The following is a 15169-nucleotide window of genomic DNA, read 5'->3' as shown; positions in this document are numbered from 1 at the left end:
ATGTGTTCAGGCGGTGGAGTCATCAGATTAAATGTAGCTGTAACCAGATCGGTTTGATGAGGCATTCAGGGACTCACAGATTTAACGGCTGCAGATTATAACCAGGTCGGTCTGATGAGGCATTCAGGGACTCACAGATTTAATGGCTGTAGATTATAACCAGATCGGTGTGATGAGGCGTTCAGGGACTCACAGATTTAACTCCTGCAGATTATAACCAGGTCGGTGTGATGAGGCGTTCAGGGACTCACAGATTTAACGGCTGCAGAAGAATCCTGTGCTCTGAAACTGTAACCATCCTGTGAACTCTGAGTTTCTCAGCTTTTCAAATTACACTGAGAGGTGGATCCAATCAGACATGGGGATGATCAGATGTGTGACTTAAAAACTGTTTAAATGTTGTCTGCTGTTGAACTTGAGAACATGTCGTGCTGTTTCTGGACTGTTTGTGCTTTCTGTCGTTATGAAGTACGCTAATATTCCTTTAAAATCCCCGTAATGGATCAGACCCTTCATCAAAACTCTTTAAAAACATCCTTTTTATCAAGTTTTTTGACCTGCTTTTAATTGACTTATTTACTCACTCAAACTTTAGCATCACCTGACCTGTTGGGGTTAATTACTGAGTTCACTAACAGATCATTATATCATGTGAGGTTGTTTCTACCTGCACAGGTTAAGGCATTTCCACCTTAAAAACCCTCTAAACTATCCTTAAAAAAACTCAATTAAAGAAATGCCTATTATCAATATTAATAAGATGTATAACCTACCAACCCAGTTTCCTTCCCTCCATTATTATTAGTGATTATATTCTGGAGAGAGCTAAAGAGGGATGTTGCAATGAAGCACTTTGTTAATTCTTCCTAAAGTCAGTTTAATTTCAGCTGAAGAGAGTTTGAGTCTCTGCAGGGCGTTCACACCTCAGAGGGTTTTACTACCTCTGATATCCAGGATGTAGGTTCAGCTGGTTCAACAGGTGACAGGAACTCACTATATACAGAGTTTACTAGATACAACCAGAGCTAACTAAATACAACCAGAGCTAACGAAATACAACCAGAGCTAACGAAATACAACCAGAGCTAACGAAATACAACCAGAGCTAACGAAATACAACCAGAGCTAACGAAATACAACCAGAGCTAACGAAATACAATCAGAGCTAACGAAATACAGTAAGAGCTAACTAAATACAGTAAGAGCTAACCAGAGGTAATTAAATACAACCAGAGCTAACGAAATACAATCAGAGCTAACGAAATACAATCAGAGCTAACGAAATACAATCAGAGCTAACGAAATACAACCAGAGCTAACGAAATACAGTCAGAGCTAACGAAATACAACCAGAGCTAACGAAATACAATCAGAGCTAACGAAATACAACCAGAGCTAACGAAATACAACCAGAGCTAACGAAATACAACCAGAGCTAACGAAATACAATCAGAGCTAACTAAATACAATCAGAGCTAACGAAATACAACCAGAGCTAACGAAATACAACCAGAGCTAACGAAATACAACCAGAGCTAACGAAATACAACCAGAGCTAACGAAATACCGAAATACAGCCAGAGCTAACAAAATACAACTACAGCTAACGAAATACAATCAGAGCTAACTAAATACAACCAGAGCTAACTAAATACAGTAAGAGCTAACCAGAGCTAACGAAATACAACCAGAGCTAACGAAATACAATCAGAGCTAGTAAGTAAGAGCTAACCAGCTGCTTTTAGATGGTGATAATTGCTTGGAAAGGATGGTCAGTAGGAAAGGTCTCATGGCGACGCTTTCTCTCTTCTTATTGGAAAGAACGGGATAAAGATGGCGCTCATATAACCCTCACTACCACCAAACAAACTCCATTCCTAAAAGTAACGCTTCCTCAACACAATGTAGCTTTTAGAAACCAGTGTTTTAAAGGTATTCTGGAGCAGTGCTCACTTCACCTAAAACGCATCGTTATATTATCTCCAGCAAACTTCAGAGCATCATCTGGACTTGCTAATAACACAGAATACGTTAGCACGTTAGCATGTCTTCTCTTCACCTGCTGTGTGTTTGTAGAAGGCTACCTGCCTCTCATTTGCTATGAGTTTCGTAACTTGCACTACAAAGACACGCTACAGCTCCACGAAGTATAACAAACAAGATAATTAATTTAATTATGTGTGTGTATAAATATACGTGTGTATATATAACATTCATTTAGGTAAAAACAATGATAGGAACTTGTGGAGAAAATCTGCTACAATGCTTCCTTTTTTACCTCCGTTAGAAAAGGAAACACTGGAGCATCCTTCACGAAGGAAAGGAGGCAATGCCGTCCCACAATAATAATAATAATAATAAAGATAAGGTAAGAAGTACTTTATTGATCCACAATTTGGGATTTTTTCGCGTTTCAGCAGCATAAAAAAAACAAGGCATTGCACATAAGTAGAAATTCAAAGAGTAATAAACAATTCTAAAATGTAAACATCTCAAAATAGAAATAGAAATAAAACAGCATTACAAGTTGACCGTGAAGATAACAAATCTATGAACTGTCTGACAATTAAAACACCATTGAAAGGTCCCACAATTCCTTGCAGCGGAAACATTTAAAGTGACGATTACCTCATTTTATGGACGCTTTGTCCGCAGCTTTGGGCCAACCAGGAACAATTAGTTTGAATATTTACCAAATCCAGGGCGGAGCGGAGACGAGCGGGTCTGAAAGCAGCTTCAGAAGTTATAAATGTTGTTTTCAACGATTATAAAAATATGAATTGTGCTGATTCTGCATTTTTGACCAAAATAATGGTGATTCTTTGGACTATCAAGTCGAGTCGAGTCGAGGCCAAATGGTTCAAAACCGGACTCAACCAGTTAATCAGAGCCAATACATTTGACATGCTTTGGTTTGTCCACTTCCTTTCTGTCTCTACTGTGACTTTGGATTACATGATGTAGTTTCTAAAGGACAAGGTTTGTTTTATGGTTGGTTTAACAGAATTGTTATTTTTTACCAAACGAAGTTAGGTTTTTATGGGTTTTTTTATAGACAAAAGTTAGTATTTGTCAGTTTTCATAGAATAAAGTTAGTATTTTGTTGTTTTTATGGAACAAAGTTAGTTTGTAGTTGGATTTTAACAGATCAGATTTAGTTTGCTGTGTCTTTTCCAGAAACAAGTTAGTTTTTGTCCGTTTCAACAGAGAAAATGTGGCTTTTCGTTGTCTTTACAGTTGAACTTGTTGTTGTTGTTTCCAGAGTACAGACTTAGCACAAAGCTCCAGCTAATACACTCAATACGAACCGTAGGCCCCTCTTAAAGCAGCCTATAAGTGACCCCCCCCGCTCCAGGGTTAAACAGGTGTTTAATCTGCCCTGAGCTCAGGGGGGTCAGACCCTGTGGAGCCCCCCCCCCCCCATCAGACCTGACGGTGTGTCTGTCTGCAGATCAGCTGTTTCCCCTCACAGCAGGGGGTCTGCAGATCAGCTGTTTCCACTCACAGCAGGGGTTCTAACCAACAAGGTCTTATTCCCAGTTCAGTCTGTCTGTCAGCAGCATTAAAGTACCGCTAGTACCCACATCCTGATTAGACCTGCTGACCTGGTTTATCACGGCCTTATGTTCAAACCATTTCATTAAGGAGTGGATCCCAATCAGAGGGCAGCGTTAACATTAAATATGACTTTATTAACAAATCTGCTAAATCCGACCAACATTGATAAAAGCTCTGGAGACAAAACAATATTAGTATTTCTTGCTATCTAATGTTAGCATGAATTGCCCGAAAGGATTACTACCCCGTGAAAATAACATTAAATGAGGCTTAAAATGAAATACTTATGTTATTTATATACACATTTATCCAAAGTGCTTCACAACCTGACCTGCATTAACTCTGTCTTTAGAGGAAGACATCTCCCAAAACTCAAAATATATGACTTGAATTAAACCGTTGTCTGACTACAGTAGATCTGTGAGATAAAGATCTATCTCGAAAGATCTAATTTTCATTAAATTGAACATCTTTGGATATTTTAAAGACACTATTCTAGTTACTTTGAACCAATGGGATTAACCAAACCATCAACCAACAGGTTGTTGATAATCAGAATTTCTTAATTGGTCCCAAACTGGGAATCTACAGCTTTACAGCAGCAAGAGTTCAGAGTACAGTAGAGAGACTTAGATATTATAATAACAAGTATGCAGACATTATGAATAATAAAAACAGATAAGTTCACCATGGGACAAACACAAGTAGGATATTTTAAAGTATAGAATAAACTGGTACTGTTTACAGATTATAAATATATTAAAAGAAAGAGCGTTTATTGCACACGGTTTTATATTAACAGACAGTGTTACTGCACGTCAGAGATATTACAGTCTGATTCACTGTTGGTGGAGCTTTCCCAGTTTAAGTCCTATAGATGAGAGTAACACCTACGTCTCTTCCGGGCGAAAATTACGGCCCCGCCCACTTTTGGGGGAAAACAACGCTGTGATTTGAATGGCGGTCAATACACATTCTGAAGTTTTTGCCAATCCGATCAGACATTTTTGAAAACCGTGGATTTATGGATCTTCAAAGAGCGCGATTACGATGGCCAGACAGGCAAACAGTTACATTCAGTCATTGGAAATCGACGATCGGGCTCGATATATGGTTAAATTAAAATCAGTAGGCGAGGCCGTCATTTCTCCAGCTGTTACTCTCATGAGCGAGGCAGAAAATAATAGTTGTATCATGCCAACAAGCTGCTGTGTTGTTTATTGCACCTCAAACATTAAAACAAATCCAGAGTTACGTGTTTCTGAACTTCCTCTAAGAACAAAGGACAAAGAAGAGCTCTGTGGCTTCAGGCTCGATCGCCATTCAAATGACAACGTTGGTTTCCCCCAAAAGTGGGCGGGCCGTAAAGTGACGTAGATGTTACTCTCATGTATGGACATCGATCGCCTATATCGAGCCCGATCGTCGATTTGATTTAATGTAATTGTTTACCTGTCTGGCCATCGTAATCGGGCTCTTTGAAGATCCACAAATCCACCGTTTTCTTACATTTCTGATCGGATTGGCAAAAACTTCTGAATGTGTATTGACCGCCATTCAGATGACAGCTTTGTTTTCCCCCAAAAGTGGGCGGAGCCATACTTTTTGCCCGGAAGTGACGCATGTGTTACTCTCATGTATAGAAGATAATAATAATACATTTTATTTATTTTATTTGTAAAGCACTAAAAGCAGATAAAGAGTTAAAGCCTCACCATCACAGGAAATGTTCCCTTGTTCACCAAACTGAAAACAGTCTTTACTTCTTGTTTGGTGCTGAATATATAACATTAGCTTTCCATGACGTTCAGTTTATTTCCTATAAAATCCAGTTCCCAGTATGTGATTGCTGTTTTGTTCGTCAGCAGAGACGTCCTGTCTTGCCTGATGTAATGGATTTATAGATATATTTAAGTGCGTTTCATTTACTATTATGGAGAGTTATGGCGCATTTCCACTACAGCGCGGAGCTCGCTTTAAGCGTGCCGAGCCGTGCGGGGCCCGTTTTTGGTTGCGTTTCCACTTAGCGTAGTTCCGGCTAGCGGGTACTATTTCACAGTTTTTCTGGCCCCATAAAATCGAGGTTCTTTCCGGGCCAACAACGAGGCTGAGTCGGGCCGAGTATGCTAAACTAGAGAGAGAATCGCTGGCAAGGGGGCTACAACTACAACAAGATGGACATATTTGACCGTGATTTAATTGTAATACACGTTTCTAAATGATGAAGTAACAACATACTGATACCAGTTAGTAAAAACCATGAATTAATGCTTTGACAAGTCTGCAGACAGACGGCAGGCGAAAAACCTTTTAAATGCTTGTTTTCTAAATGGAGATTGGCTAAGCTAACGCAGTATATGCTCCGACCGTCCACACTCACAAACAACGGCCTATACAGACATAAATAAAGCATGCGACTGTATTCACCATGACACAGGCAGTCTGTGGTTTGTACTTGTTTAACTTTTGTCTAGTTTCTGAACAGATATGAGGAGCTGTGAGCTCTGAGTGCTAACAGCTAACGGCTGATGTTGGTTTTGTGTTTCGCATTGAAGATGACGTCACGGCTCCGCCTACACTGCGTTACTATAGATACTACCCCAGTTCCTAAACTGTAATGGAAATGCGCCATAAAGTGAGCCAGTCCTAACGAGGCCTAGCCATACCGAGCGAGGCAGAGCGAGGCCGTGTAGTGGAAACGCGCCATTAGTGTGGAAAAAGTTTGTATAGAGCTTGTATCGGTGAATGACTCCTGGAGGTGGAGTTGCATTGTGGGTAATGTAGGCAGCAGGTATTAAACAAGGGGACGAATATGTGGATAATTAATGCGCTGCTTATCTTAATCTGTGTCGTGAAGCTTTAATGTCATGTATTCTTTGTATCTGTTGGTAAATGATCATGGTGAGATGCCGGTGAGAGCAGAGTTTGTTATTGGGCTAAACATGTGGAACCACTGGTGATTATATGCTCTGTTTGGAGCAGATGGTCTTTTGGGGGAAATGAAGCTGGTTTGAAGTCGTTAATGTTGGATTTATAGAAATGTAGTTTTCACTTGTTTCTGTCATTTTATCAGCATCACAAAATAAACTCTGCTAACTGAAATAATGACTTCCTCCATGGTGATTTGTTTATTTCCAAGCATGCTCCTGTTAACAGTGTTAAGTAATAGAGCTCCCCCTGTGTTCGTTTTTGTGTACTGCAAAAAAACATTTACTAGAATTGTTTAAAAATATATAAATGTAATTTGCTAGTGTGACTTTTTAATTGGCTAGTGTGATGTACAGCATGTATAAACATGTGTGTATAAATAGCTAATACTACATGTATTATTATCAGAATACAATTACAAAAAATTGATTGTCACAGTTGCCCTATTTTAAAATTAAACTATAAAAGTTGAAGACAAAAATCCTTTTAATAATAGTTTTATTATTATATAGGTGTATTAAATGAGGTTTAAAGCCAGTATGAAGCTACATTGGTTGTTTGATGTTTGTTTCTGATCTGAGTTCTTGCCCTGTTTATACTTCCCTCTGACCGTTTGTTTGTTTGTTTGTGTTGCAGGGTGCCGACCAACATGACAACACAGGCGCCGACGTTCCTGCAGCCGCTGCAGAGCGTCGTGGCACTAGAGGGTAGTGCCGCGACGTTCCAGGCTGAAGTCAGCGGTGAGGAACCTTCACATATCATCATCATCATAATAACACATTGGATTTTGATAGCGCTTTTCCTAATGCTGAAAGATGCTTTACATCAGAACAGAAACAATACAAAGATATCACAGGTGAACCGTCTGTAGCGCTGCTCACTGAGGGACTGAAGGCTCTCCAAACATTGTTCTGGGAAAAAGCAAGAAGAGCAAGACTTGATTCATAATTCAGATTTCATGCTAGCTAGTGTTAGCTTTTTAAAATCGTTGACAAATACGCTTTAAATAATAATCAGTCATGGCGGTGTTGCTTCTCAGTCTCTTCAGGGTACAGCAGGTTTCTATTTGGATACACAAGCTGAAACGTAGAGTTTATTAATCCTTTTTTTATTTTGATATATTAGCGTTCCCTACTGTTTCCAGGGATTGTGCTAAGCTAGGCTAACGATGTTCTGTAACAGTGATGCATTATATGACCTGGTTCTGGTTCTCTGCAGGTTCTCCTGTTCCTGAGGTGAGCTGGTTTCGTGATGGCCAGGTTCTCTCCTCCGCCGTTCTGCCCGGCATTCAGATCTCGTTCAGCGATGGCCGTGCTGTTCTGAGGATCCCTGCTGTGACCGCCGCACACAGTGGGAGGTTCTCCGTCAGAGCGACCAACGGAGCCGGACAGGCCACCAGCACCGCAGAACTGCTCGTCACAGGTGAGGCTGGATCCCCTGAGAGACAGGAGACTACTGCAGAGAGACACTTAACAAGACATTAACGATCCAAAAGAACCTCAGAGAGACAGGAAATGATGACTTAGAGACAAATAATGACCAGAAAGAGACACATAACCTCAAAGAGACACAAAATCACTACAAAGAGACACAACATGACTGCAAACAGACAGGAATTGACCACGGAGAGACATGAAACAACTTCAGAGACACACAAATAAGACCTTAAAGACACAAGAAAGGAACTTACAAAGAGGAAAGACAACAAATAAAAACCACAAAGACACAAAACAACGACACAGAGACACAAAGATTACAAAAAAGACATCATCAACCACAGAGCCACACAGAGAAGTGAAGTGATGCATTGTGTTGGTGAGTGTCAGTCTAAATGTGTCCTCTCTGAGAGCTGGCACTTCATCCTGTGATAAAACAGATATAGAAGCAGCTGCTGCGGCATAGCTTTCCTTAACAGGAACACGCTCAGTCACAGATCAACTGCTTCACTTTGCAGTGTGTTCCAGCAAGAGACCCATGTGTGAGATCTCTATACGTCAAATAACGGTCCTGTAGACCTCTTTGGGTTAAAGTAGCAGAAGTGCTGAGTATCTGGTCTGTGTTGTGCTGGGGACAGAGATCTGAGCTCAGAGCTCAGATCTCAGATCTCTGAGATCTGAGCTCAGATCTCAGAGATCTGAGCTCAGATCTCAGAGATCTGAGCTCAGAGATCTGAGATCTGAGCTCAGAGATCTGAGCTCAGATCTCAGATATCAGATCTCTGAGCTCAGAGCTCAGATCTCAGAGCTCAGATCTCAGAGCTCAGATCTCAGATCTCAGATCTCTGAGCTCAGATATCAGATCTCAGATGCCACGTGTTTCAAAAAGAGCTTTCTCTGTTATGAAGGTTGCTCTGATTACAGCTTCAAGGATTATATTGAGGCATTGGAGAATAGACAAGCATATGAAGGAACGGGTTAATGAGGAATGGGGAATAGGTTGATGGGAACGGGTTAATGAGGAACGGGTTGATGAGGAACGGGTTGATGAGGAACGGGTTGATGAGGGAACGGGTTGATGAGGAACGGGTTGATGAGGGAACGGGTTGATGAGGGACGGGTTTGATGAGGGACGGGTTGATGAGGGACGGGTTACTGAGGGACGGGTTGATGAGGGACGGGTTGATGAGGGACGGGTTGATGAGGGACGGGTTGATGAGGGACGGGTTGATGAGGGACGGGTTGATGAGGGACGGGTTGATGAGGGACGGGTTGATGAGGGACGGGTTGATGAGGGACGGGTTGATGAGGGACGGGTTACTGAGGAACGGGTTGATGAGGAACGGGTTGATGAGGAACGGGTTGATGAGGGACGGGTTGATGAGGAACGGGTTGATGAGGGACGGGTTGATGAGGAACGGGTTACTGAGGAACGGGTTACTGAGGACGGGTTGTACTGTGACTGATGGGACGGGTTGTGATGAGGGACGGGGTTGATGAGGGACGGGTTGATGAGGGACGGGTTGATGAGGGACGGGGTGATGAGGAACGGGTTGATGAGGAACGGGTTGATGAGGGACGGGTTGATGAGGAACGGGTTGATGAGGAACGGGTTGATGAGGAACGGGTTGATGAGGAACGGGTTGATGAGGAACGGGTTGATGAGGAACGGGTTGATGAGGAACGGGTTACTGAGGAACGGGTTGATGAGGAACGGGTTGATGAGGAACGGGTTGATGAGGAACGGGTTGATGAGGAACGGGTTGATGAGGAACGGGTTATTGCTATGAGGCTACGGTATGCTCACTAGGATGAAAGGCATTGAAAACGCTGAGGATAATCCTTGAGAGCGTTTCTGGACACATAATGGCCGACAGAGACTTTTTTTTTTTTTTCCATTGCTGATATACCTAATTTTCTATTTTGTGATTATTGTTATTTTACTTTTTCCACGCCATGTCTTTTAATGTCAATGCCAGGACCGGAGAGGGATTTGTTTATGAAGTGTACCGCTAATGTTTCTTTGTTCTGAATGGAAAATTCAAGACGAATTTGAATAAAATAAATAAAAATAACGGTCGTAATGTCCCCCCCCGCGGAGACAGCCCCTCTCAGTTTAATTAATTACCTCTCTCCCCCCCCCAGCGGAGACAGCCCCTCCCAGCTTCCTGCTCCGCCTCCAGAGCTCCACGGTGCTCCAGGGCAGCCAGGTGAGGCTGGACGTCAGAGTCTCAGGTATCCCCCTCCCCCAGGTGAGGTTCTTCAGGGAGGGGGCGGAGATCCAGAGCTCGCCAGACTTCAGGATCCTGACGGAGGGCGAGACGCACAGCCTGCTGATCGCTGAGGCCTTCCCCGAGGATTCTGGGAACTATTCTGCCACCGCCACCAACAGCAGCGGAAGAGCAACCTCCACCTGCGAGCTGCTGGTGCAAGGTGAGGGAGTCTGCCCGGCAACAGGACACAGACATTTAGAGAACTGTAGATCTATAGATATACAACTATAGCAGCAGCCTGGTGTTTTAGATTAATCTCTGAGCATCCAGGACAGGATTAGCCTAGCTTAGCATAAAGACGGGAAGCAGGGGGAATGGTTAGCCTAGCTTAGCATAAAGACGGGAAGCAGGGGGAAAGGTTAGACTAGTTTAGCATAAAGATATGAAGCAAGGGGAATGGTTAGCCTAGCTTAGCATAAAGACATGAAGCAGGGGGAAAGGTTAGCCTAGCTTAGCATAAAGACATGAAGCAAGGGGAATGGTTAGCCTAGCTTAGCATAAAGACATGAAGCAAGGGGAAAGGTTAGCCTAGCTTAGCATAAAGACAGGAAGCAGGGGGAAAGGTTAGCTTAGCATAAAGACATGAAGCAAGGGAATGGTTAGCCTAGCTTAGCATAAAGACATGAAGCCAGGGGAAAGGTTAGCCTAGCTTAGCATAAAGACGGGAAGCAGGGGGAAAGATTAGCCTAGCTTAGCATAAAGACATGAAGCCAGGGGAAAGGTTAGCCTAGCTTAGCATAAAGACATGAAGCAAGGGGAAAGGTTAGCCTAGCTTAGCATAAAGACGGGAAGCAGGGGGAAAGGTTAGCTTAGCATAAAGACATGAAGCAAGGGAATGGTTAGCCTAGCTTAGCATAAAGACATGAAGCAAGGGGAAAGGTTAGCCTAGCTTAGCATAAAGACGGGAAGCAGGGGGAAAGATTAGCCTAGCTTAGCATAAAGACGGGAAGCAGGGTGAAATGGTTAGCCTAGCTTAGCATAAAGAAGGGAAGCAGGGGGAAAGGTTAGCCTAGCATAGCATAAAGACACTACAAGGGGAAACTGTTAGCCTAGCTTAGCATAAAGATGGGAAGCAGGAGAAAACGGTTAGCCTAGCTTAGCATAAAGACATGAAGCAAGGGGAAAGGTTAGACTAGCTTAGCATAAAGACATGAAGCCAGGGGAAAGGTTAGACTAGCTTAGCATAAAGACATGAAGCCAGGGGAAAGGTTAGCCTAGCTTAGCATAAAGACATGAAGCAAGGGGAAAGGTTAGACTAGCTTAGCATAAAGACGGGAAGCAGGAGAACATGGTTAGCCTAGCTTAGCATAAAGATGGGAAGCAGGGGGAAAGGTTAGCCTAGCTTAGCATAAAGACGGGAAGCAGGATGAAATGGTTAGCCTAGCTTAGCATAAAGAAGGGAAGCAGGGGGAAAGGTTAGCCTAGCATAGCATAAAGACACCACAGGGGGAGACTGTTAGCCTAGCTTATCATTAAGTGACGAAGCAGGGAAACTGTTAGCCTAGCTTAGCATAAAGATAGAAAACAGGGGGAAAGGTTAGACTAGCTTAGCATAAAGATGGAAAGCAGGGGGAAAGGTTAGACTAGCTTAGCATAAAGATGGGAAGCAGGAGAAAATGGTTAGCCTAGCTTAGCATATAGACGGGAAGCAGGGGGAAAGGTTAGCCTAGCATAGCATAAAGACGGGAAGCAGGGGGAAAGGTTAGCCTAGCATAGCATAAAGACACCACAGGGGGAGACTGTTAGCCTAGCTTATCATTAAGTTACGAAGCAGAGAAACTGTTAGCCTAGCTTAGCATAAAGATGGAAAGCAGGTGGAAACTGTAACAGTAGCCTAGCTTAGCATAAAGACATGAAGCAGGGACACTGTTAGCCTAGCTTAGCATAAAGACATGAAGCAGGGACACTGTTAGCCTAGCTTAGCATAAAGACATGAAGCAGGGACACTGTTAGCCTAGCTTAGCATAAAGACATGAAGCAGGGACACTGTTAGCCTAGATACAAATACAAGTTTATATATTTATTACCAACAATTTCTATAAATTCTACATTTCTGAATGTTATCAACAAAATTAAAGTTTACTTCCTTTAATTTAAAACTTTTATCTCAGAGAGTTTAAATGTGTTTTTGGTCGAAGATAACCAGCTATGTTTCTGAGTCGACTTCCCCTGCGTCAGAAATCTAATGAAAGTCTTTCTCTGTTTCCCGCTGCAGGTGAGGAAGCCGTGCCGGTGAAGAAAACCAAGACGATCGTGACGTCTCAGATGGCCGCCTCCTCCCAAAGCACCGTGCAGAGGGTGAGAGAGAACACACCTGAGAGACAACACACCTGAGAGACAACACACCTGAGAGACAACACACCTGATATCAGAACCACTCTCATCCTCTCTAACCCGTTAAATACCTATACAATCTGCAACCTGGAGGAGTTCAAGTAATCCCCTTAGATTTAGACGAACTGGGAGGAACGTTTTTCAATATTTTCTAACATCTTATACCCCAAACTATTAATTTATAAGTGAATCTGCAGACCTATCATTAGTTTCAGAATCAGGTTTATCACCAGGTAGGTCGGCACATACGAGGAATTTGACTTGATGTCATGGTGCATACATCAAAGTAAAACTAACAGATAGAGAACTAGAAATATAGTGAAATATAACAGTATATACATAGAAATGGAAAGGAATAGAAATCAGTAAGCAGTAATACAAGTAAATAAATAAAACAGATCCATAATGATCCACTGTTACGTCCCCACTAAGGTCTAGGGGACCTGGAGACAATAACACACAACAACCAATAAAATGAGAGTCAGCGTAAAGGTTTGACAAAAGGTTTATTCTTGTAAACCTTTTAAACTGAACAGAACCTTACAGAAATACTCTGTGTGTGAGGAGGAGGAGGAGTTGAAGGATTGTGCCAAACAAAAGAAACAAGCATAACAAAACCAAGCCTATCTCTACGTCTATCCTTTGAAACCAAAACTCAAACAAAAACCCTCACTAACTAAACTACTCAGAATTGGACAAAAACAGAATACAGGGGTGGCAACAATCCGCTAACCTAGTGTGTCTTAACATTAGTTATCTACGTGATGAGAAGTGTACAGGGTACCCCAGACTTACCTAACTACTCCACCTCTCAACACACACACTTTCAACAAAGATTATACAAAATAAAGAGAAATGTTTTCTCTACAAGGCAGTCAATTGCAGGCTCCTCCAGCAGCAATCTACCCAGAGTGAGAGAGCGAGAAGACTTCCTGGGTGCCTCCTTTATGGTCGGCCCTGGCTGCTGATAGGCCAGCTGAGGGTGAGAGGATCCAATCAGCCATCAGACTCTGGTGCACAGGCAGGTCCTCATCAACTGCTGATTAGCTGTGCAGAAGACAGGGAGAAGAGAAAAACAGGAGGGAAGGAGAATCACACAAGTACAGCCTGCCTGGCACGTAACATCCACTAAAGCTGAAAGGTGTCACTGTTTCTCTGCAGAATAGACTTTGAGGAACTGGAACGGGCGTTTTTCTCATATTTTCTATCATCTTAGTGAATCTGCAGACCTGTCCTCAGTCGCAGCCCCCTGTAGCACATGTTATAATAAGGTTCCACTAAAGCTGAACGCTGTCCCTGTTTCTCCGCAGAAGATGGAGGCCAGCTTCCAGTCCTCCTCCATGATGGAGATGCATGTGGAATCAGGAATGATGACCCAGCACCTGTCTCACAAAACCCCCCCGAGGGTTCCCCCCAAACCCACCTCCCGCTCCCCTCAGTCCTACGTCTCTAAGGTGGGAGGGGGCCGGCACCAGTCTCCTTCACCTGTCCGTCACGTGAAGGGCCCACAGCCCGCCCCCGTCAGGTGACACAAACACACTTTATATACTAATTATACTTTATATACTTTTACTTATAAGCAGAGATGGCAAAAGTACACACATCCTTAACTCAAATAGAAGTACACACATCCTTAACTCAAATAGAAGTACACACATCCTTAACTCAAGTAGAAGTACACACATCGTTTACTCAAGTAGAAGTACACACATCCTTTACTCAAGTAGAAGTACACACATCCTTTACTCAAGTAGAAGTACACACATCCTTAACTCAAGTAGAAGTACACACATCCTTTACTCAAGTAGAAGTACACACATCCTTTACTCAAGTAGAAGTACACACATCCTTTACTCAAGTAGAAGTACACACATCCTTAACTCAAGTAGAAGTACACACATCCTTTACTCAAGTAGAAGTACACACATCCTTTACTCAAGTAGAAGTACACACATCCTTAACTCAAGTAGAAGTACACACATCCTTTACTCAAGGATATTTGTGTGTTCAAAGTGTAAGAAGTAGAAAGTACAGGTATTTGTGTTCAACATGTAAGAAGTAGAAAGTACAGGTATTTGTGTTCAACATGTAAGAAGTAGAAAGTACAGGTATTTGTGTTCAACATGTAAGAAGTAGAAAGTACAGGTATTTGTGTTCAACATGTAAGAAGTAGAAAGTACAGGTATTTGTGTTCAAAATGTAAGAAGTAGATAAGTACAGGTATTTGTGTTCAAAATGTAAGAAGTAGAAAGTACAGGTATTTGTGTTCAACATGTAAGAAGTAGAAAGTACAGGTATTTGTGTTCAACATGTAAGAAGTAGAAAGTACAGGTATTTGTGTTCAACATGTAAGAAGTAGAAAGTACAGGTATTTGTGTTCAACATGTAAGAAGTAGAAAGTACAGGTATTTGTGTTCAACATGTAAGAAGTAGAAAGTACAGGTATTTGTGTTCAACATGTAAGAAGTAGAAAGTACAGGTATTTGTGTTCAAAATGTAAGAAGTAGAAAGTACAGGTATTTGTGTTCAACATGTAAGAAGTCAAAGTAAAAAGTGGTCAGAAAAATAAGTAGTGAAGTAAAGTACTGATACCAGAAACATGTACTTAAATACAATAACAAAGTATTTGTACTCCACTAC

At 42.1% G+C, this 15169-nt stretch overlaps 1 protein-coding gene across 1 annotated transcript in view; it reads left to right on the top strand.

Moving 5' to 3' along the window:
- LOC117490100 (titin-like) overlaps positions 1-15169 on the top strand; it is a 241720-nt gene that overhangs the window by 1461 nt on the left and 225090 nt on the right. The window contains 5 exon segments of the mRNA XM_034139686.1: positions 7123-7226; positions 7705-7908; positions 10068-10355; positions 12411-12493; positions 13840-14054. Coding sequence (XP_033995577.1) covers positions 7136-7226; positions 7705-7908; positions 10068-10355; positions 12411-12493; positions 13840-14054 — 881 coding nt within the window. The 5' untranslated portion in view covers positions 7123-7135.

The sequence above is a fragment of the Trematomus bernacchii genome, unplaced genomic scaffold (assembly GCF_902827165.1).
Source record: "Trematomus bernacchii unplaced genomic scaffold, fTreBer1.1, whole genome shotgun sequence".
Taxonomy (NCBI): domain Eukaryota; kingdom Metazoa; phylum Chordata; class Actinopteri; order Perciformes; family Nototheniidae; genus Trematomus; species Trematomus bernacchii.
This window is presented reverse-complemented; position numbering and strand designations above follow the sequence as displayed.